Source organism: Leptosomus discolor, chromosome 10, assembly GCF_034619465.1.
Source record: "Leptosomus discolor isolate bLepDis1 chromosome 10, bLepDis1.hap2, whole genome shotgun sequence".
NCBI lineage: Eukaryota > Metazoa > Chordata > Aves > Leptosomiformes > Leptosomidae > Leptosomus > Leptosomus discolor.
The window spans coordinates 229,804-253,167 of NC_141400.1; the positions used below are offsets into that span (position 1 = coordinate 229,804).

At 58.9% G+C, this 23,364-nt stretch overlaps 2 protein-coding genes across 3 annotated transcripts in view; both read right to left on the reverse strand.

Annotated features, from left to right (window-relative positions):
• ANKHD1 (ankyrin repeat and KH domain containing 1) overlaps window positions 1–5,893 on the reverse strand; it is a 121,968-nt gene extending 116,075 nt beyond the window's left edge. For both annotated transcript variants that reach the window (XM_086471048.1, XM_086471049.1), the window contains exon 1: window positions 5,618–5,893. In XM_086471048.1, coding sequence (XP_086327174.1) covers window positions 5,618–5,893 — 276 coding nt within the window. The remainder of the gene's footprint in view (window positions 1–5,617) is intronic.
• A 1,002-nt stretch (window positions 5,894–6,895) lies between these two features.
• Window positions 6,896–20,948, reverse strand: SLC4A9 (solute carrier family 4 member 9). Its single transcript, XM_086470725.1, has 21 exons — window positions 20,680–20,948; window positions 18,693–18,853; window positions 18,337–18,477; window positions 18,139–18,200; window positions 17,905–18,062; window positions 16,032–16,119; window positions 15,576–15,730; window positions 14,875–14,991; window positions 14,486–14,660; window positions 14,058–14,191; window positions 13,672–13,943; window positions 12,944–12,999; window positions 12,665–12,847; window positions 12,427–12,540; window positions 11,624–11,785; window positions 11,246–11,424; window positions 10,921–10,993; window positions 8,721–8,789; window positions 7,687–7,860; window positions 7,110–7,265; window positions 6,896–6,946 (listed from the first exon to the last, which is right to left on the reverse strand). The coding sequence occupies exons 1-21, from the start codon at window positions 20,946–20,948 to the stop codon at window positions 6,896–6,898; spliced, it is 2,949 nt and encodes a 982-aa protein (XP_086326851.1).
• Between the last annotated feature and the right edge of the window lie 2,416 nt (window positions 20,949–23,364).

A 23,364-nucleotide genomic window follows, 5' to 3' on the forward strand; every position in this document is an offset into this window, starting at 1 on the left:
AGAAAGTATCCGCAGAAGGAAAATCACAGCACCCTACTGAAGACTGAGGCTTCAGAGCCTACCTCCAACACCAAGTCCTGCAAACAGTCCCTAAACAGGATGTAGAAGTTATTTTTCTTGCTTCATGAAGTTTCAAGTGGGAAACAAATCTAAGAAAGGATCCTTTTTCCATATAAGCCAGAGTTGCCCCTGTTTTAAATCCAAGAATCATTTTTATCCCCCCCCCCCCCCCAAAAAAAACAACAGCTTAATGCTTCTAAGGAATCTTCATGTATGTTACAAGAACTCAACATGACCTACTAAGACCATGCAGCCTCCTCACCTGCACGGTCTAAACCCCAGTTTTGAGCTCCTTCAACAAGCATGACAACTCAGGAACGTCGCTGCTCTCAGTTTTAAAGGCCAGGCCACATGTGTGCCCAGAAAAGGGAACACCTTTATAGTCCTCTTCCCTCCACACCTACCGTTCTTTTAAGTGACTGTCACAGGGATGGTCTGAGCTCTAAGCACAGGACAATGCTGCAACGGCATCATCCAGCTGTATTTCAGGATCCTCTGAGACAAGGAGGGGAGAGAGGAGAGCATCCCAATACCAAGCCCACAGGAGAGCAGCTGGGTAACCCCAATTTAAACCAGAACACAAAGACCCATGATTCACCAGCTGCAGTCCTGCCTTGCGTTAATGCTCAAATGAACCCTTCCCCCCTGCTGACTGGTGAAACCTATGTACAAATTCGTAACTAAATATAGATGTTCTGCTAAATTTGGTAAATCTCGCCTTACCAAGGGGTTGCACTGCATATTTATATAATTACACAGTAGTATTTCACATCTTTACTTTCTACACCTATCATTAGAAAACGGTTGCTGACATTTATTTTAGGTCATGTACTCAAGTGGGTCAAACTGCACTGAAGGGAAACTGGAGTTCTGCAAGAAACTTTAGAAATCAGTTCATTTTAAAGTGTTGTTGAATACCAAGTATTAACCATAACCAGACAGATTGTCTCTGGCTACCACAGACCAGGCTTCCAATGTTACAGAGATACCTTCCAAGATTTTGCCAAGAATTAAGTGCCAATCAGGCTGGGAATGAATGGGCACCCTACTAGGCAGCTCTCTGCATCCTTACGCATCATCTCAATGCTTTTGGAAACCTGAACCCATTATGCCTCAATGTTTTCTACTCAGTGAATAATTCTTCAAGAAAATTTTACATTTTATTCCACTTCTTACTTCCTCAACTTTGGAAGAGCTAGTCAAAATAAGAAAAACATCAACTGCTAAACCGAATTTTTTTTCCAGAGAAAATGCTTTTCTGTCTAACATTATCTACCTGAATTTGCATCAGCTTTTTGAATTTCTATTCCTTATGGTTAAAAAAACGCTATTTACATTATTTCAAATATAATACAGGAAACTAAAATGTATAAGCACTAAATTAACCCCAGAAGTCAAAGATATATTGTGTGTACCTTTTAAGAAGCAGTGCCATGTTAAGAAGGTTCACAAGTGTAACAATGACTTTAATAAGGCTGCACTAACAATTTAAAACAAACTACCTAAGTATTTACTCCGAATTCAAAACCCAGTTTAAAAATTAAGAGACCTCAGATTGGGGAGGGGGCAGGGAGAAGAATAAAAAAAGATTAAGCCCCAGAAAAAAATCTCCAAGTACTGATCTGGAATGCATGCCATTCGACTATTAATTCTACTCATGGTAGGAGGTAGGTTATGTCTGATTTTTAATTATGCTTTATGTAAATATCCCCAGAGGCTTATGCAATAGGTACAGGCTTAAGTAAGGCAAGCTGGAGAGGCAGGCAGCCCGCGCTGGAGAGGGAAGCCGAGAGCAGAGTTGACTCCACAGCCAAGGGCTTGGTGAGCCCCAGTGGCCACCGAAGGCCTCCAAACCCAGGGATCATCGAAGACCAGACTTGCTATGTTACACGCTCCCCGCCAAAAGCCACTTACTGAGCCGAGCTCCAAGATCCTCCGGCACTTCTGTCGGCACAGCTGGCTTCTGCAGCTCAACGTACAGCAGAGCAGCAAACCGCACTAACGCTGACATATTCATCAATTGCTCCAAGGCTCCACTCCCACAGCCCGGTTTTCCGCCAGGACAGTTTTTGGTAAGAACCTGTGTGCCCTGTGGCCAGAAGCCCTCAGCCACCAAGGCCCCTACGGACTTCACATACGTGCACTATCAATCACTGCCTGCCAGCACACCTTCACCTTGACCTACAGGCTTCACAACTAGCATGGAGGAGGCTGTTTAACACTCATGCCACTTTAAGGGCAAGTAAAATTGACAAGGAGCGGTAGTAATATACTTAAAATTACACCAAAATCTCATTCTAAACAATTCGCAGGCTGTGCTCAAACCCTGATCAAGCTTAGAAGACAACCAAGCAACAATTTACACAGAGGTCAAAACCACCTAATCTCTCAGACTGCAACCAGTGGTGAATGTTTCTCCTAAGGCCCAGGAGAACGATGACTTCCCCTCCATTTCACACAGAAATAGCACAAAGCCTCCTGGCCTCCTCCTTCCATGCCCAAAGGCGTGCTTCAGCTTGCAATTGTTTCTATTTGCATGTGATAATTTTAACTGGTAATTCTAGAAAATATTCTATACAGCTGCATTTAAATTTCACCTTGCAGACCTGACAACTCATTCACACAAGACCCACTGCAGTCCCTGGTTTCTCAACCAGCCGCCTGGCAACTACCATAAGCAGGCACTGAGCTGGGAAACCAGAAAGCTTTGGGTTTTTTCCCAGTTCTGCAAGGCAGAATAAACGCAGCACACTCTCTTCACTGTCTTCCCCTGTAAAATGGGGACAATACTCCCACTGCAGAGCACTTGAAGATATGATGTAAGAAATGCAATATATTTTTTTAAAAGTTAAGCTAAACTATATTGCTCTTTTCATTCTCTAGATAAATGTTTCATTACACTCTTTGTCCTGCACTTCCCTCATGACTTTCTTTTCTACCTTATTTGCCATTTTGACTAATCCAATTATTTTAGCATATTAAACTCATACTAATACGAGGATACAAAACCTAAATACCACTGCATACACACAGCAGAGCCTACAGAATATTGCACCATTATTTTTATCACTTCAAAAGTAGAAAAAAAAGAGTACAGATCAAGGCAGCATGGCAAATGCTCACTTTTATTTACTTCAATTCTCCCTTCTCGTTCTCACTAATTCCACTCACTGGTAATAGCTAAAGGCATACACCCAAATCAGTGACTCACGGCACAAGACCACAGTCCAAACAGTCACTGGGTTTTCAAAGCAGTGCTGCTCAAGAATTGCAACGTTCCATCCCACGAGTTTAATTGCCTTTTCTTTGTTCAAAAGAAAAATCAACAAAAAACAACACTGACAACAGGTGCTTCTTCAGTTCTCATATATTGAGAAAAAAAAAAAATTCACTCCTGATCCTCCCAGTCACACTCCGTAGCCAAGCAAGGCAGCACAGATGTGCGGCACATCCTTCCCACCCATGCTTCTTCCCCAAGTTACTCTCCACAACCAGGAACACAAGACAGAAGAGCTCCCCAGGCAATTTCAGCTTTGAGATTAGCCCAACTCCTCTACGTATGTTCTGAAAAACTGCAAGTGTTTTGATTCCAAATTTTTTTGTTATTATATGTTTTAAATACAAGAGCTTTTCCTAGATTTTTCAAATGAGTAATTTTACTTTAAACAGCTGTTTGGGAACCTTTTTTTTTTTACCTCAATGCCAACCTCCCAGACGCATCATTTATAATAGGGTGTTCGTCTTAATACTTCCTATTAGTCAAAAGACCAATAAGAGTGCTTAGTAAACACCTTAGCTGTTCAGTCTTCACATCCTTTAAATAATGGGGCAGGCATAAAAGGGCTAAGCTTTCCCAGCAGAACTCTGCTCATCTTGTAAAGAGCCACAAACACTGATACAGCCCATTTCCCATCATTTTCCAGATTCTGTAACTATTGCTTTGTATCTTCAAAGATACATTAAAATGTGATATAAAAGATATCCTAGAGAGTGGAAACTCCTAAGTGACTTGTGTCCTACTCTATCTACAGTAGGTCTTCCAGCTTCCCAAAACAGGCCTGTACTTGAACAGGTAATCCTGTATCATCATATGTTCAGGACACCAATCACGCAAGGCACATTCACATGCAAGCGCTCATCTGCCTCATCATTAGATTTTCAGTTTAGTCAAACGTCCTGCTGTTAACACAATTTTTAACTTAGGTGGTCACGAGCAAAGTGCAAATGTGGGTCTGCATCAGTTTAATCACATTTTTATTCAAATAAGACCTGTCAATTCTGGTTTCAGGAGGGCTGGACAAAAGAGAAGCATCAATGGAAGGCAAAAAATTTAGACAGAGAAGGATGAATGCAGGCTCCTCTCCTTCCATTTCTTCAGAAAAAATGTGGACACATACCAAAGTACCCACTCCTGGCCCCAAAGAAAAAATAGTATGTATTGCCTTGGCTACCATCTTCTTCCTCCTGCAGGAGCACACAGAAGAACAAAACACTGGAACCACCACAAGCTTGCAAGTGCCAGCCACCTTCTCCTGTTTTCCACTAAGACTACACAAGGGCTACAATGGCGGTTGTGATCTTAAGTCTCCTTTCTAAAAGAGGAAACTAAGGAAATAAGATTCACCATTTGGTGAGGGATGAGTGGGCAGCAGCAATGGATAAAAGCCTTCATTTATCTTCTCTCCTTAGGCTACATAAAGCAGTATTAGATGGAAGTTTACAGGCCAAACGATGGTCCATTTGGGTTGGGATAAGGCTCCGGTCCCTTCCCCACACCCTTCCCTTAAAATCCTCGGCAGGTTTGGAAGATCAAAGGAAGACACCTCCATTACCCTCTTCCATTTTGTTAAGTAAGAAACATTTCTATTGCATAAAAGCGTGGGTATATATATATATATATGTATGTATATATATAATGTCAGGAATTTAACATAGCCTGAGAATGCCATATCCTTCCTCCGAACCCACGGCAGCAACAGCAGGAACCGAAGGCTTTACTTTGTTCTCCGCTGGGTGGAGGATCTCACCTCCCCCTCCAAACCTGGTTCAAAGTGGAAACCACTCCTAGAGGTCAGGCGGCAGCAGCACGGGAGACATCTTTCCCCCACCCTCCGCACGCAGAGAGGCAGCGGCAAGCGGAGGGCCCGGCCGCCCCGGGAGGGTGCAGGCGGGGCGCCCAGCTCCCTTTCCCCGGGGCCGCCGGGAGGCGCGACGATGCCGAGACCCTCCTCCCTCCTCCACGGCCTCAGCCTCAGCCCCCGGGTCGCCCTGCCCGTGCGGGGCCGCCGGGACCCCGCCCCGGCGGCTCCGGTGCGGCGGCTCACGCCCATGGCGGCGGGGAGGCCCGGGCCGGCGCGAGGGCGGGGGGGCGGGGAAGGGGGGTGTGGTGCGGCCCGCGACCCCCGCGCCCGGTCGGGGCGGCCCCGAGCACCCGGCTGGCGGCGGCGGGCCCGGCGCGGCGAGTGGGAAGGCGGGCGCCGGCCCCGGCCGCCGGCCGGGCCTGTCAGGAAGCGGCGGAGGGGAGGGGAGGGCCGGGCCCGCCGGCGGGATCGCTCACCTCGGACACCTCGTCCTCGTCGCTGCCGGAGCCGCCGCCGCCCCCGCTCCGCAGCACGGCGGCCGCCAGCTTGAAGTCGAGGGCGGCCTCGCCGGCCGCGGGCGCGCCCGGGCCTCCCGGCCCGCCGGGCCCAGCCTCCCCGAAGAGGCGCACGGCCCGCAAGCCCAGCGGGGAGGGCCCGGCCGCGGCGGGCGGCTCGGCGGCGGGCGGCGGGCGGGGAGCGACCGAGTCGATCTCCTCGTCGCCGACGGGGGCGGCGGTGCCGTCCGTGAGCATCGCGCTGATCCGGGGCCGCCGCAGCTCGCAGAGCCCAGCCGTCTCCGTCCCCTCACGGCACCGCAGCAGCGCCACTAACTTCTCACACCCTACCCGGCCGCGGGCGCCGCGCCGCCCACCCGCCGCTCCGCCCGCGCCCATTGGGTGCGCTCGGCCAAAGGCGGCGCGCTATAGGGCGCGGCGCCCGCCACTCCGAGACGCGTCACGCGCCCCCCAGCATGCTGCCCTGAGAGCGCACGCCGAGGCGGTTGGAACCCGCTGCCCCGCCCCGTTCCCCGGGCCTCGCTTCCTGAACTTCCCGGGAGCTGATTGGTCGCTTGGAACATCAGTCATGTGCCTTGCCAGAACTGACGGAGCCGATGGGGCGAGCGGGATGTCCATCAAAGCTAATCCGGGATTCGCGGACTCCGATTGACCAGAAGGCACATCGCTCACAGCGCACGGCGTCTGGCGCCGCCCGATTGGCTCCTGCAGTGCCCTGGGCCCCCCTCCCCTTCGAACCCCTCTGAAGGTCTCCGTCAGCGCGAGAGATCGCCACACGCCCGCCTGTCCCGAGCGGCTATTGGGGCCGGGGGCTGCCTATCGAGACGAACGGCCCGCCCCCTCCCTTCCCTCCCTCCCGCCCCGAGCGCGGGCCGCCATAGGCTGAGCGCGCCGTCACTCTGCTGCTCTCGCTGCTCCGCCCGCCGTGACGGCATCGCCGCGGACACGTGGCCTCTGTCCGCGCTGCCGGGCCCGGGGCAGCGGCGGGGGCGGGGCGGGGCGGGGCGGCTTTGGCCTGGCAACGGGCGGGGCGGGGCCGGACGCGCGAAGAGGCGGGAAGAGGCGGGAGGGGGCGAGGGTGCCCCATCGCGGGCCGGGCGGGGCCTTGGGCAACCCGGCCCGGCGGGAGACGCCGCTGCCCGCGGCGGCGCTGGCCCGGCCGGTCCGCGGCGGTCCGCTGCCACTCGGGGGGGGCGGGCGGGCGGCCCCCGCGCCTCGCCCCGTGGCCCGGCTGCCGCCCTAATTCACAGAGATGTTGATCTCGGGTCCCTGGCGGTGCATCGGCTCGGACTGCAGGGAGAAGCAAGAGGAGACAAGGCTGGCAGTGCCCCCGGGCCCTGCTGCCGCCCTGCCGCCAGCTCCCGCCCCACCGGGCAGCTGGGGCCCAGCCCGGCTCCGTGCAGCATCCTCGGAGACGGCTGCGGCAGAGCGCAGGGCCCGGGACACCACCTACCTCCTCGCCGCTACCTTCCTCCTCCATCTGCTTCCCGGGCTCTTTCCCCTCGGGCTCCCTCCCGGCCGCTTCGGGCAGGAGGTTGTCCAGCCAGCTCAGGTCGTGCAGGGAGAAGACCCGCTCCAGCCCTTTCCGGATCCCCACCAGAGCCAGCAGCTGGGGCCAGGGCGGAGTACGGGTCAGCATCCCGCAGCGCTTGGGGCTGGGGGCCAGGGAACAGGCAGCGTGGTCCCTGTCACACCCCCTCACCCCCCTGGTAAATGCCAGGGAGGTGGCGTGTCGCCTCTCCTGGCTTGGTCCCAGGGGACGATGCTTGCCCAACGCCTGCAAAGCAGTGACGGACCCACCAGTCCCAACCCAGCAGCTGACAGCTGGTGGCAAAGCCCTGCAGGGACCCTGCCAGTCCGTGGGGGTCTCAGCACCCATGGACACCACCTGCCAGGCCATGCGCCCCCACCCAGGGCAGCGCCCCCATTCCTTGCCCAAGGCGAGTGCGGAGGCTCCTGCGATGCTCAGGGCAGGTGGGGGCAGCACCCAGCACCAAAGCAGTGCTGCCCAATTAAAAGGGACGTCGTACCATCACTGGGAAGAGAATAGCGGCCATGGTGGACTTGAGGACCCAGAGCAGGGCCAGGCACAGCAGCTGGATGACGGTGAAGAGGTGCACCCGGCGCAGGGGCACATGGCGGAGATAGGTGAGGTCTGGCTGGTGCTTGGCTGACATCAGGAGCAGACGCACACGGTCCGTGAGCTGTAGCGAGAGGATGGCATGTGGGTCAGGCACCTCCAGCTCTCAGACAGCTCTCACCCACCCCCCTGTTGGGACCAGGGCTGGCAGGATGGCTTTTTGCCATTGTTTTTGCCCTCCTGCCGTCTGCGCTGGCTGCCAGCATGGTGCCTGGGCAGGTGAGTTTGTCTGCAAGTCAAGGGGTCTTGGCACCCCCATTGCCCCAGGCCAGGGGAGCACTTTCCAGGCAGACATCTTGAAAGGACTCAAGGTGGTCTTAAAGAGTTAATTGAGAGATAACAACCCCTTGATTCACCTCCTTGCATGCAGGAAACTGCTGCTGCCTTTGGCAGTGCACAACCCTTGGTTCCCCAAGCAGAGGGAGGAAGGAAGGGGGTTTCCCAGAGCAGGGTAATTTAAAGGAAAATGTACTGTTTGGAGGGAAAAAAGGGCAGATGTTTCTGGAGTGGGGATGTTTTTTCCCCTCCGTGGGTTTCTCGGGTGAGTAACAGAGCTGGCACATCAGCAGCAATGCCAGGACCAAAGGACCAGCATGTCCCAGCTCCACCTCTGGCTCCCAGACAGGGATGTCCCTGTGGCTTTGAGAACAAGTCTGGGTTATCCACGGGTCCCTCCTCTTCTCCCAAACCACCTGATCCATCAATGCAGAAGTTGCTCACACTCAGCATCCCAGACACCTCCCTTTTCCTTTCCTCTGCCCCAGAAAGGTCCCTCTGTCCCTCCTTGTCCTGGGCCTGACTGGGGACAGACCCATGCCAGGCTGCACATCATGCAGAGCTAAAGTCCAGGCTCTGCTGCACAGTGAGAGCTGGTATCAACCAAAACAGGCCCCACCAACCCCCCCTGGCACAGCCCCTGCTCACCTGGATGCTGTTCAGTGCCGCCACCCCCATGTACAGAAAGACCCCATACAGCACCGGCATCGGGATGTGCTGCAAAACAGCGGGGCAAGGGGTCAGCAGGGCACAATCAGGGCACGACTCCCCGAGGTGGCTGCACTCGCTTCGTGTCCTCTCCTCTGTAAAAGCCTACGCGCGTGGCCGCAGCAGTCGCTTCCTTCATTTCCAACAGCCCAGTTTAATTTCATGGCTTTTTGCTTGTCTTATGGCTTCGAGGGTTTTAAAGCCTGGACGTGCTCCCAGCTACGCTGCTTGTGCAGGGAGGACATCACAGTCTTCAGAGAGGGGAAACATGAACCAAGTTCCATGCCCTGTTTTCCAGTACATCATGGAAGAAATCCAGGCTGGTGGCGGAGAACGCGACTGCAAGCCTCTTGGAGATGTGGCTTGTGGCTCAGAATCTATAAATGCCAGGGGGTCCTGCCTCCCTGGTGCACTGCTTTCTTTTTTACCTCCTCCGCCACTGTAAACTGGCCCCTGCCCTCTGTGTGGCTCAGCATGGTTTGGTTTTCTCCCAAGCCTGGGCAGGCAAGGAGGGAGCGGGGGTCTCTTGCTGCTCCCCGTGCATTCCACCTGGGTCACGGGGACTGCCCGGGGCTGGATTGACTTCCCCGGCATCACACAAGGGCCGTTTGGGAGGAAGCATTGACCCACATGCCCAAGGTGGGAGGTAACTTCTAGTCCTGGGGCTGCCACAGGTATGGCAGGGGGGACTGTAAGAAGAGTTGGGTCCTTGCGTGAAGGACCAAGCCAGGCTCCTCCTGGTGCTGGGAAGGAAGAAGTGTTACCATGGGGGAGGCTCCTGAAGCCCACAGACACCCCTCACTGCCCTGTATCTCACCACCCACCACAAAGGGAGGAGGAGGACTAGGCAGGCTTGGTCTCTGGATTTTCTACCACAAAATCACAGAAGGTTTTGGGTTGGAAGGGGCCTTCACAGACCACCTAGTTCCAAGCCCCTGCCCTGGGCAGGGACACCTCCCACCAGACCAAGTTCCTCCCAGCCCCATCCAACCTGGCCTTGGACACTGCCAGGGAGGGGGAAGCCACAGCTTCTCTGGGCAGCCTGTCCCAGTGTCCCACCACCCTCACTGTAAAATATTTTTCCCATGTCCAACCTAAACCTACCCTCTTTCGGCTTAAAGCTGGCCACGCTGCTGGTGATGCAGCTCAGGAGATGCTTGGCTTTCTGGGCTGCAAGTGCCCAGTGCCGGCTCATGTCATCCACCAGCACCCCCAAGTCCTTCTCAGCAGGGCTGCTCTCACTCCCTTCATCCCCCAGCCTGTAGTGATACTGGGGTTTGCCCCAGCCCAGGTGCAGGACCTTGCACTTGGCCTTGGGGAACCTCATGAGGTTCACACGGACCCACTTCTCAAGCTTGTCCAGGTCCCTCTGGATGGCCTCCCGTCCCTCAGGAGCGTCAACCGCACCACTCAGCTTGGGGTCATTGGCAAACTTGCTGAGGGGGCACTCGATCCCACTGTCTATGTCGTTGATGAAGCTACTCAATAGTATTCATCCCAGTAGGGACCCCTGAGGGACAGTACTCGTTACTGGTTTCCACTTGGATATTGAGCCGCTGACTAACTCTTTGGACATGGCCATCCAGCCCGTTTCTGATCCATCTAACAGTCCATCCATCAATCATCTTTCCAATTTAGAGGTAAGAATGATGTAGAGGAACATATCAAAGGCTTTACAAGGCCATCTTCAGAGGTGAGGACAGAGATGGAGGAAAAGGGACCTCCTGCCTGCCCCCACATAATCCAGATGTGGCCAGAGTGCACTGCGGTGGTTCTGCCTAATGTGGAAGAAGACGCAGGTGAGAGCCAACACCAGCCAGGCTCAGCCCTCCCTGTGGTGATGTGGAGGGTAGTGGTGGGGTGTGTTTGGGGACCCCGATGCCCACAGGGAGGCTGGCCAGCTGACACGGGGCAGCAGCGTGCTGGCGTGATGGCCATCCTGCGGTGCTCAAGCCAAACCCTTTGCCCAGCCCCTTCCCACGCAGTGTGCAGCTCCCTACCTCCCAGCCAGGCTTCCCGTGATGGATCAACGGGACAAGGGACAGCAGGGTTAGGAACCCGCAGCCTTGCAGGGTGTGGCCACCCCCCCCCCACCCCCCCCCTTGGAAAAGAGGATAAACGAAGCAGCCCGGCTCCCTACCTTGAGAACAGGTGCCATGAAGACGGAGACCCCCGTCAGGATGAAGACGGCCAGGCCTGTCAGCCTCTGCTCCCTGCAGGCGGCAGTGCAGGTGTCACAGGTGCCCCGGGGTTGCTCGGGAGCCCGCAGCCCCTGCCTGCCCTCCTGGCCCTCAGGTTCTCTGCCCTTTTCAGCTTTGATGGCCATGGGGACCAGTGGCATGCCAGGGGAGACACGAGCAGCCCCAAAGCCAGGTCTGCCAGCCAGCATGGGCACTTCCCTGTCCCCTGGGTCTGCAGCCATGGGCACGGGGTCCCGCAGAGTGGGGTCCAGGCTCATTGCATACCTGATGCCCAGGAACTCAGGGTGCTCGCCGGGGGCCGAGCTTGTGCTCTCCTTCCTCAGGCTCTCCATGTGTGCCAGGGAGATGACGGTGGCCGAGACGTACCAGGGGAGGCCGGTGGCGGAGGTGACAACCATCAGGAGGGAGACACAGAGGAGGTCCAGGTGAAAGCCTGCTCCCTTCTGCAATGGGAGAGGCAGCGGGGCTGGAGGTGAGCTGTCTCCCTGACAGCATCAGAGGGGTAGCAGTGGCATCTGCCCACTTTGCCAGCCAGTTCGGGGTGCCGCTCTCCCCCGGCTGCCACCCTGGCCCACGGGGTCCAGCTGGGACCTGGGTACTCACAGTTGGCTGGGTCTTGACCACCCCCTGTCCCCTGCTCACCTGCAGCTTGTACTCCCTGCGGTTAAGGATGACGGCCGTGATCTGCTGGTCCATGAAAATGAGGATGGTGACAAGGACAGCAGGCACTGCAGACACCAGGCAGACCCACCATGGGTTGGCTCCAAAGGGGAAGATGATCCAGCCCCGTGCTGGGTTTGTGGGCTGCAGAGAGCAGAAGGGTCTCAGCAGCTGCCCCCCACCTGTGGGGTCTGTGGCACAACCGGGTGATGGGACCAGCCCCGGGTACCCAGGCTGGAGCCCTGCAGGCACACAGGGATGCTCCACCTGGAGAGAGGAAGAGCACCCTCTCTCATCCTGTGTGTCTTCCTAGGCAGCGTGACCCACCCGCCCCCCAGGGGGACACCCCAGCTGTGGCAGGGCAGGGGGTTGCCCCTGGGCACTGCAAGCCAGGAGCCAGGCACGTGCTCCCAGGAGTGAGTGGAAGAGGTGGCATTGGGCTTTTATGATGGCAAGCCCAAGGAGGCGGCGGCAAGCACGGGCTGATCTGAGGTGCTGCCAGCCCCACTCTACACCCAGGGCGGGGAGCTCAAGCCCGGACTTGAGCCTGTGGCTCTCACTCCAGCGTGAGCTGTACCGTGATGTGGTTAGTCTGGGAGTGAGCCAGATTATTTGCAGAGCGTGGGATCAGCTGTGGTTCAACCCCTTCTCGTTTGCTGGGATGCATTCCGCAACCCTATAGGGCTGGACCCAGTGCTGGCAAGGATGGCAGCAGCACAGCGGGATGGCCACTGTGGAGGGCACAGACCCACGCCCTGACAGCGCTGTGTCCACCCTGCTGGCACCTTCAGCTCGCTGGGGACGAGGAGCTTGGGTGTCTCCAGGCCCAGGGAGGCATCCACAGCGCAGGAGGTGAGGATGGCCAGGATGATGGCGAAGTCGCTCACCAGCTTCCGCACCTGCAGATGGAGAGTGCTTGGCCTGGGCTGGCTGAGGCCGGGGGCTGTCCCAGGAGCACCCCTGGGTCGCAGCACCCGGAGCCATCCCCATGCCATGCCACTGGGGTGGCCAAAGGATGCTCACCCCCGCAGGGAAGTAGTGGCTATTCCTGAAGCGCTTGAGCACAATGCAGGAGAGGAAGGTGCCCCCGAAGAGCAGAAAGGAGATGAGGGTGACATCGGGCACATACTGGCAGCTGGTCCCCAGGAGGTGCCCGCCTTGACCCAAGCACTGGGTCCTGCTCAGCCCAGCTGGGGCGGCGGGAGGCTGTGGGGACAGGGCAGGCAGCGAGGAGGGGTCATGCATGGACACCTTGGGCCCACCCCAGTCCCTTGCCTGCCTGCCCGGGAGCAGGGGCTGTACCTGCCAGGCGGCCAGGGCGGAGGGGAGCAGTGTCTCATTCCCTGCGGAGCTGTGACCTGCAAGGGGACGGGGGGGGTCTGGGTGCCAGCACTATGGGGACGCTCTATCAGGGATGTCCGGGACTGTGCTGCCATTGGGATGGCTCTCCAGGCTCTCCCCAAGGGTTCATGGTGCTGGATGGGGCCCCATGAGACCCCTGAGGCCCCAGCACCAGCTGGTGCCCGGGAAGCACCCAGGGGGGACGCCCCTATGAAGGGCTTGGCTGAAGCACCAGAGGCACCATCAGTCCCCGGCTGAGCCCAACACCAATGCTTTCAGTACACGGCGTGGGCCCCATTTGCAGAATCGGTGTGGACATGTCTTCAGGCCCCAGAAACGACCCGCCAGTTTACACACCAGGCTGGAAATGGCAGTGCAAACCCACTCAGGCGCCCACCTCCAGCCTTTAGCATCCCCCATCCCAGAGCCATGAGAGCCAGATCAAAGGTCTCCTTGCTCCTGGCGCTCCCCTGCCCAGTTCCTGGATGGTGCCAGAAGGCAGGGACGGGTGAAGAGGTGGCATGGAGGGCAGTGGAGGAAGGTGCCGATGTGGTTGGGCAGGTGAGGATGGTATTGAGCAGCTTCCTCCTCCTCCAGCACCTTCTCCTGTCTAGCCAGGCAGGGTCCAGCTGGAGTCACAAAGGGGCAGACCCCTGCCCCCTGCCAGCCCCACGGGTGCTTGGGCTCACCGGGACTGGACAAGTTGCAGACACAGCTGTAGGAGGTGATGTCGTCCAGCCGGTACTGCCAGTTGATGGGGAAGGTGTCTGCCAGACTCAGCATCTTCTTCAGGGAGTCGTAGATGAATATCAAGCTGATGAGGGCACAGAAGCCTTCCTCGGTGAAGCGGGTGAAGTACCTCACTAGGTGGCTGGCCTCTGTGGCCACCAAGACAATGCCAAAAAAGGCCACCCAGAGCCCAATCCAGAGGCGAAACTCCAGGTAGTCTAGGCTGTGGTCCCTGGTGGAAAGGGTGACCCAAAGACTCAACAACAACCCCTGGCTGACAAGACAATGGCCCATGCCCCAACCAGGGGACAGTGGCCTGAGGAACCATCCCTGGCAGGGTACTTACTGGCTGAAGGAGAAGAGGAGGCGCTCAAAGACCAGCACGGGGCCAGTGCTGCTCAGGATGGTCAGCGGCTGGCCAGAAAAGAGGCAGAAGATGGAGCCAGCAAAGGCCGTGCCCAGGAAGCTCTCCAACACCCCCTGAAATGCAGGGGAGGGGTGCCAGGTGCCAGGTATGTCGCAGAGGTGAGGGTCCCAGGCCTGTCCCCTGCAGCAGCGCAGCTGCAGGCAGCTGCCTGCACCTCCCTGCACTGCAGGGTGCAGGGTCAGCGCTGGGGCACTACAGAGGCCAGGGAAGGATGCAGGATTTGGGTTGTGCTCAGGATCCCCCAGGGGCACCACTGGCTCCCTGGGCACCGGTGGGAGGTGGGCACCGGGAGACCTGTGGGCTGGGCCGAGTGGGGTTGGTGTGGGGCACCCCACGGCCGCACCTACCTGAATGTTGGCAGTCGCGTCCCCCAGCATGCCCCCAAAGGTGATGGCATTGGTGACTGTCGCCAGGTAGATGTAGAGCACTGCCGAGAGGCACTGGGGGTGGAGGGCATCAGAGAAGTCACTGCCGTACCACAGCGCCTTCCTCCGGATGTCTTGCAGCAGCCCCCCGAAAAGCCTGGGGCAGCAGAGGGAAGTCTCAGAGCAGCCCCCTCAGCTGGCCATCACCCCCTGAGAGAGCTGCAAGGCAGGGGACGGTCCCTTCCCGGGGAGACACCAGCCCAGAGTGGTTTGGACGTGGTGGCCCCAGGTGCTGGGGAGAGTCAGCGCCCTGCCCTAAATTCAGCATCCTTGCTGCACCTCCCAGCACCCTTGTCCTTCCAGGCACCCACCTGCCTGTCCTCTCCAGCTCCTCCCTGGAACATGTGTGCTCCGGGCCGGCTTGGTCTCCAGCTGCTGCCATGTCCCCATTGCCGTGGGAGTGCTGATCTGGCAGGTGCACGGCAGTCCTGTGGCAGACCAGAGCCTGAGACAACAGGCTTCAGGTTGGAGCCCTCAGGACCCAGATGCATCTAGGGGATGCTATGAGGGGGCAGGGAGGATGGAGAGAAGACAGGGATGCAAGCAGGTCTGGTGGGACCTCATGTATCCCCCAATAATGAGGAGGAGGAGAAAGACCAGGAGGAGGAGGATAGATGGGGAGCTTGGACTAGACAGTCTTCCAATGTCCCTTCTAACCCAACCATGATCCCCTCCAGCAAGCCCTGGAGACAGACCTAGCAGGACCGGTTTTGGTGGAGGAGCTGGGTATAGCTGAAGGTGTCCTGCTCAGAGGATGTTTCATATCCAAGTGCTGAACCCCAGCATTCCCTGAAGGGCACACATTGCGTTTTTGCCGTCCACTGCCAAGTGGGACAGCAGGACTAACAGCAGTGGTGACCAGAGCTGTGGTCATCAGCTGGAGCTGCAGAGGGGCTTGGCTGGGAGGACCTCAATAGCAAAGGTTTGCTCCTGGGTGTCTTCATCCCCACGGAGATGGAGATTTTGTTGTCACAGGCAGAGGTCTCCACCCAGGACCCTCCCTCCAGCCTACCTCCTGTGCGGAGATGGCAGGCAGCTTGGTGGAGGAATTTGGGCATTGGGGTCCCACTTCCCAGGAGGAAGAACAGTCAGCTCATCCAGGAACGCCTCCATCCCTGCAATGAGGTCCTCTCGGTGCTCAGCCCGCCGGGCAACCCTTTGGAAGAGCTGCAGGGACACAACATGGTTTAGCCACCACATCCCTGCATTCATTCAGCCACTCAGAGCCTTCCTCCCAGCCTGCAGCCATCACTGAGAAAGGCACCCATTCCCTTCAGTGCAACGGGTGCACCTACGTCCTACAGACCCACCCCAAACCTTTGTTCTCTTGTCCTGGGCAAGGCAGGCCACCAGCTTGCCCCATCCTCTGCCTCACCTGCTATAGCCTGCAGAGGAGAGGAGCCCTGGTGTCCTCAGCCTAGGCTTCATCCCAGGCCCATCCCACCCATGGGTGCTGCACCAGGCTCACCTCGTCTGTCAGCAGCGTGGCCATGGCCCTGCCAACCTCACGGTAGGCTTTCACTTTGGCTTGGGGACCGAGCAGAATGAAGACAAACCTGCAGGTGAGACAGTGCATCTCCTGAGCAGCCCTTTCCTCGCCAGGGAAAGCATCTCCCAGGGAAGACTATAGTGCTGTGGGGATGCTGGGGATGGCAGCTGGGCAGGCTTGGGGGGCTACTGCCACCCTAAGGGGTGGCCACCCTAAGTGGGGATCAGGGGCAGAAGACAAGACACATGTCTGCTGCCCACCCCATGGAAACCCCATAGGAGACCATGGGACACCAGGAGCCTGGCTGGATCACAGAGTCTGCAGAAACCCGGGCGGCAGGGGGGGGGGGGGGGGGGATGGACAAGTCTTTGGGGCAGAGAAGGAGACATCCTCAGCTGGGGGTGTCTGTGGGGTTGAGCTCTGGGGTGGGGCTGTCTGTGGGGTCATGCCCATGGGAGTGTTGCTCGCAGACAGGATGCAGGAGCATTAGCATCAGGAAGGAGAGTTTGCTGGCTGCGCAGGCAGCAGGTTTGGTAGGACTACAGGGACACAGGAGGAGATTAGAAAGAGGGCTCAGGGGCCTTGAAGAAATATGGCTAAAATCCCACACCTCAGAGGGTGCTGCAAAATAGTAAGGTCTCCAGAGAGACAGCTCATCCAAATATTTAACCAATCCCTCCACTCCTTTCCAAAACTGGCAAAAACAGTTACAGTCCTGGCACCCTGAGGCTGCGGAGCAGTTCTAGTGATCGTACTCCGAGCAAACCTACAGAGGGGAGGTCAGGAAACTCCTCCGACAGCATGAGTGGGGCTGAAGCTGGCTTGACAGAACCTGCTGCAGCCCTGATGTGGTACATCGGTGCTGGAGGCCTCCCAGAGCCTACTCTGAGGGGTGAGGAGGTGACGGTAGCCACCTGGGATTGCTTTCACCCAGGCATCTTCATCAAGGCAATGGGAAAACCTTGAGATCCTAGAGATGGACCTGGGTGGGAGATGGCCCTGAGATGGTAGCTGTACCTGCAGGACGGCTCGAGGTGTCCGGCAAAGGGGATGGCACGACGGGAAAGGGATGGGTAGGGACAAGCTCTCCTTCCCCTCCTGCTTGGGGAAGGACAATACAGGGCAAGGGATTGTCGTGAGCCCCTTGAGACCCGCGGGGGCTCCCCAGGGACCCGCCACCTGTCTCCCACCAAGGAAAGAGCGAGAGGCTTGCTTTGCTTTGGATGCCTTGCTCCACCCAGCTCCTGGAGCATGGGTGCTCCGGGCAGAATGACCAGGAGATGGCACTGTCCCTCCTGATCCCGGCCTGCCTCCTCCACACGCTCCCTGAGGAAATCCCCAACGCAAGGGGCACACTGACCAGTTCCCCTTATGGCTTTAGACGGTGCGTTCCGCAACCACAGAAAGAAACACCCCCTGCCCTGCTCCTTTCCCCCCTACCACAACATGGCCGCAAGAGCCACACCGCTCAGGAGAGCATCGTGGGCAGTGGGAGGACAAGAGGCTCCCGCAAACCTCAGTCCCTTCCCAGCCACGAGGCCCCATGTTCCTGGGCAGTAAGTGGAGAGCATCCAGACCCTCCTAAGGAGGAGGGTGAACGCAGAGCCCAGGTGGGGATAACCCAGGGGATGTCCCCCCAACGCTGCCCAACAGATGCTTCACTCTCAGCCTGTCACAGGATGCTCCTAAAGGAGCTGTGAAAAGCAGGAGGAGAAGCAGCGAGTCAGGGTTCTGCGACTGCACATGGCGTTGGGTGCTGTACCCTTTGCTTTCACCGAGCAAAGCCCCATCCTGTGCAGGAGGGAGTGGGGACACAGGGACAAAGGAGGGCGCAGGGCCATGCTCCATTTACCTGCTAGGGAGAGCAACTTCGGCCAGTGAGCCGAGGGCCGTCCCTTGCCTGAGGCGGATAAAGGTGGTGAAGGGCTTCTCCAGGAATTCAACTTCACCGACGGCAACGTGGGCTGCTTCAGCCCCCGGTGGGACCTTCCTCTTAAATCGGTTCTTCAGCTGAAAGGAAAGGGGTGCAGTGGCTGGGCACTCGGGACACAGCAGCTGCTCTCAGCCCACCTTCGTCCTACCTTACCTGCTCCTTAAGAGGCGTTTCAGAGAGCTGGGCTCCGGCCTCAGGCCAGCTTTTGGCCTTCCCTGCAAAGAAAGGGAGCGAGCAGCAAGTGCACGCGCAAGCCAACGGCCAGCATGGGTATTGCCCCAGGCTGGTGGCAGCGGAGGGGTGTATGGTGGGACAGCCATGTCACCACCCATGGTCAGGTGCCATGCCTACCTCGGCAGGAAGAGAGGCCGAGCTCAGCGAGGAGCCGCAGCAGGGATTTGGTGGGCTGGTGCTGCGGCTGGCGAAGCAGGAGGGCTGCCAGGCGCTCCCTCAGCTCAGGCTGCAGCTCTGCTTCCTCAGAAAGCGCCTTGTCTGCAACAGGGATGGGGGGGACCCCCCTGAGCACCCCCACCTTGCTGCCCGGGGAGGGACTGCCCAGGGAAAACCCCGCTTTGCTGCAGCAGCAGCTAGCTACCCCAGGTACTCAGCTGTTACGCACCAGTACTTTTTATAAGGACCTGCTGGTGGCCTGGTCGCTCTCTGGTGACCATCGCATCCCAGGAGGTCACCTTTGTATTCCCACCTACCGATTATTTCCTTGAAACTGGGGGCATCCAGATCCAGGAGCATTGTCCCCTTCTGCAGGCATGTCCTCAGCTGGAAAAGGCTGCGCAGGGAGAGGGCTGGGACGTGGGGTGTGCTCCAGCGCTCCCCGCCATCTTCCACCTTCTCCTCAAACTTTATCCACCTGCCCAGGGAGATATGTGGGGTCAGCAGCAGGGTAGTCCTGTGCCCATGCCAGGCAGCAGGAGCTGGAGCTTGGGTCCAGCTCTGAGCTTGGCATGGGGCTGGCACAAGCAGGAAAGGGTTTAGGGGGCTCAGAGGGGGCTCCAGTGGGCTTGTGGAGCAGGGGCAGGTGGGCAGCCTGAGCGGTCATGTCCCCATTCCCGCTGACCCACACCTCGCTCTGATCTCCTCATCAGGGGGATTTCACCAGCCGTGGGATTACAGAAGGGTTTGGGTTGGAAGGGGCCTTCACAGACCACCTAGTTCCTGCCATGGGCAGGGACACCTTCCGCTAGACCAAGTTCCTCCCAGCCCCATCCAACCCGGCCTTGGACACTGCCAGGGAGGGGGAAGCCACAGCTTCTCTGGGCAGCCTGTCCCAGTGTCCCACCACCCTCACTGTAAAACATTTTTCCCATGTCCAACCTAAACCTACCCTCTTTCGTCTTAAAGCTGATGCCACTTGTCCTGTCACTAAGGCCATGGCAAAAAGTCTCTCTCCTTCCTTCTTATAAGCCCCCTTCAAGTACTGGAAGACCTCTAGAAGGCCTCCTTGGAGCCCTCTCTCCTCCAGGCTGAACACCCCCAACTCTCCCAGCCTCTCTCCATAGCAGAGCTGTCCCAGCCCTCGGACCATTTCTGTGGCCTCCTCTGGCCTTGCTCTCACAGGTTCATGTCTGTCCTGTCCTGGGGACCCCAGAGCTGGATGCAGTGCCCCGGGGTGGGGGGGGGTGTGTCTCAGGAGAGTGGAGCAGAGGGGGACAATCTCCTCCTTCATCCTGCTGGTCACACTGCTGGTGATGCAGCTCAGGAGACTCTTGGCTTTCTGGGCTGCAAGTGCCAAGTGCCAACTCATGTCCCATCTGTCACCCACCAGTGTCCTCCAGTCCTTCTCCTCCGGCCTGCTCCCAACCCACCCATCCCCAGGCTGTGCTGGGACTAGGGGTTCTTGCCATTAGGAGCGCTTGCTGGAGTCAAAACAGAAGTGTCTTGAGCTGTTTGCCACGCTCAGGCTGTGCCAAATATTTTAATGCTGGGCACAGACAGAGCTTCCCTTTGTCCCCATGGGTGGGCGCGCTGCTGCAGGGTGGCTCGGTGGACTGCGCAGGGAGAGTGTGCCCCGGCAGAGCAGGGTCCGACTGACGGGCAGCTATGCTGGGGGGAAGAGGTCTGGGTGCTGGGGAGAGCCATCACAGCTGCAGCTCGGTTGCTTTGCACCCCCCCCCCCCCCGACCCTCCAGTGTCTGGGACAGACCCATCGCTGCCCCCAGACCCCCGCAGCCCATGTCCTGGTGCCCCTGCCAAGCTGCGAGGGGTGATGTGGCACGTGGCGACATCCCGGCCATGCTCCCGCCCCACACCAGCACCCAGCTGGCCCCAGCTCCTCTCCATTGGGCCCCATCCTCCCCAGCCAAACCTGCCCTGACCTCCCCATCTGGCCTCCTCCTCAGACGTGCCAGGCAGCCAGACCTGGGCAGGGTGAAAGCACTGTCTCAGCCCCGGGGCAGCCACTGGAGCCTTGAAGAGGCAGCAAAGGCAGGAGCAGAAGCAAGGGCACTGTGCCCATGCAGGGCCACTGCCTGGAACCCTGCCCTCTCCCAGGACACGCATCACCCTAAGCCAGGCAGAAGCAGTGGGGGCAGAGGACAGCGAGCAGCCCTGCTTTGGGGCTGAGCTTGAGGAACCACCAGCCTTGGGAGATGCCGTGGGCTCCATCAGAGCTGGGCTGTTGAAGACTGGGCTTCCCAAAGTGTCACCAGGCAGCTTGGCCATGGCGGGTGTGCCTACCTGGCCGTCTCTCTCCACTCCAGCCCCGCCGGGGTGCTGAGGAGCTGGTTGAGCTGGATGAAGAGCAGTGGGCAGGTGGAGTCCCCCCACTCCTCCCGCTGCGGGGTGGCACTGGCTCGTCTGGCCGCTGGGGCCGTGCTGGAGGGGAAGATGCTACAGCCAAAAGCCTGGTAGGGAGCTTCGGGGTTGCTCCCCTCTGGTCTGGGCTGTGAGCGGACATCTGCTCCCCGGAGAGCCATGCTGGCCGCCCCAGGCTTGTGGGCTCGCATGGCCACCAGCACCAGCAGCCACAGGCATGGGCTCCCCTCCGTTGCTGCTGGCACTCACAGGATCCCACTCATCCCACACCTTATAAAACCTGTGAACCGGTTTAAGCGGGCTGCAAACCAATACACAGGAGCTGAGCCCAAAACAACAATCTCAAAACACCAGGGCCAGGCCTGCGGGTCCCAGCGTGGCCAGGTCCTGCCACCCCTGGCCGCCCACCTGGGCCAGAGACCAGGGAACCCCCCTGCCTCCTTCTAGTGACCCAGGTGGACAAAGCTGCACTGGTGTTCTTGGGGAAACAACATGTCCCCAAGCCCTCCTGCACCCCACGAGGCTTTGGCGAGGGGATGGCAAGGCCAATCGCGAGTAGCCGGTGGCAGCGTTGGTGCCTGTGCCAGGGTGCCTGTGCCCACGGCAGGAGGGGTGGCATGGCCCCGTGGCACATCTCCGGGAAAGGGGATGTGGGGATGTGCGCTGGGGACGGATGTGTCACTGCTGAGGAAATCCAGAGTGGGGCAAGAGGGGGCTGCTGGTGATGGGGCTCACGGCAAGGGCCAGGGCTGCGGCCATCCCGGTGCGTGGATATCACAGCATGTGTGGGGAGGAAGGATGCGGGCACCACTGCGTCACCCCGCCGGGCATGGGGAGATGGCCCAGCCAGCACCGTGCAGGCGGCAGAGAGCAGTGCCCCGTACTTGCTCTGCCTGTGGCGTGCCCGCCGCCACTGTGGCTGGGCTTGGCTCCCTGGGCTCCGTGCAAACAAACAGCTGGGCTGTGTGCAGTGCAAACACGGCAGCCGGCACCCCACGCACCCAGCCGGCACGGGCAGGCTGTGCGGGAACCTGCTGGCCCCAGGCGGGATTCAGACCCAGCAGCAGCCTGGCGTGGGGCCAGGCACCACCATGGCCGAAGTCATGATTCAGGGGAGTGCAGGTGGGCGGACGCGGGTCCCTGGGGTGCTGGTACCTGCCTCATGTCGGATGGGCCGGGAGCTGAGTCTGAGGAGTCACTAGTGCTGGATCCAGCCCCAGGGCAGCCGGGGAGGGTGCACCCCTCCCCATCAAACCCCCTATCCCGACGTACAACCAAACCTCCCCCATGCCCATCCCCTGCCCCATAGCTGACTCCTGGGTCTCCTTCCAGCCCCACAACCAGCTTCACTCCAGCACCAGCAGCTGCCCAAGGGGGACGGCCTCATCCTGCCCCCCTTTAGCACAGGCAGGAGGGGTGAGGGCAGCAGCCAGTGGCATGACGAGGGCGAAGCCACACTGGGGCACCCTGGGTGCCAAGGCATCCCCTGGCCCTGCGGCACTGGGTTTGGCTTAGGGCACCCCTGGCTTCTTGGAGACCTCCAGATCCTCTGGGAGAGGTGTGGGGTGGGGACAGGGTGTTGGCAGAGCCCCGGGAGGGGTCAGGGCTGGAGCTGAGGTCAACGCCCAGATCCTGCTTTGCTGGGGTGTGATTCCCTGGTGGATGAAGGAGGGAGGGAGGCTGCCCAGAGAGGGAGGGGCTGCGTGGGGGGTGGGAGGCACACAGCTTGGGGGGTGCATGGCATGGGGAGGGTCACAGGGTATTGGGGGGGTCATGTGGCAGTGCGGGTGGGCACAGGATCTGGGGGCTCACACGGTGTGACAGAGGTCACATGGAGCGATGGGTGTTCACACACCGTGACAGGGATTCACATGGCATGGTGGGGGTCCATGGTGTAGTACAGTCGTGCAGCATGGTGGGGGTCCACAGCATGGGTGGGGAGTCCCATGGGGCAGGACCCATTGCATTGGAAGTCACATAACTTGGGGGAGGTCGCATGGCGTGGGAAGGGGTTGCAGTGTGGTAGGGGTGAGACAAGGGGGATCACGTGGCATTGAGGTCACACAGCATGGAGGGGGTCACACAGCATGGAGGGGTTCACATGGCGGGGGGGGGTCACATGATGGGGGGCTCACATGGGGGCGGGGGGGATTGCGTGGCATGGCAGGGGGCCATGCAGCAGGGGGGATCAGACACTGGGGCAGGGGTCAGGTGGTGGCGGGGGTCACACTCTGAGGGGGGACCTCTCTGGCCAGCTGTCCCCTGGCTCTGCCGTGCCTGCCTTATCGCAACTTCAGGGCTGCCACAGGTCTCCCCAACCCATCCCCCCCCTCCCGTGTGGAGACCTGGGCACTTGGGTGTGGCCTTGGTGGGCTGCCCTGCACCCCTGCCCTGCCCTGTGCCCTATCCTCCTGTCCCCAAACGCTGTTACAGTGATCCTCAGGGTCACCCTCCTGGGGGACTGATGCTGCCCACGGGGCCAGATCCTGGCACCTACCTCGCCCTCGGCCTTTGCCTCCCAGCCACGCCCCCCATGCCCACCAGGCTCTTTGCTCTGCAATACCAGCCCAGGGTGGGTGCTGCAGCATGGGGTGGGGGGGACCACGG

Bases quoted from the DNA above. Each gene is read 5' to 3' on its own strand.
- SLC4A9 (XM_086470725.1), bottom strand. From the start codon at position 20,948: ATGCGAGCCCACAAGCCTGGGGCGGCCAGCATGGCTCTCCGGGGAGCA. The intron at 18,854-20,679 runs GTAGGCACACCC...CTCCCTGGGCAG, and splicing joins GAGTGGAGAGAGACGGCCAG to GTGGATAAAGTTTGAGGAGA. The intron at 18,478-18,692 runs GTAGGTGGGAAT...TCCCTGTTGCAG, and splicing joins CAGTTTCAAGGAAATAATCG to ACAAGGCGCTTTCTGAGGAA.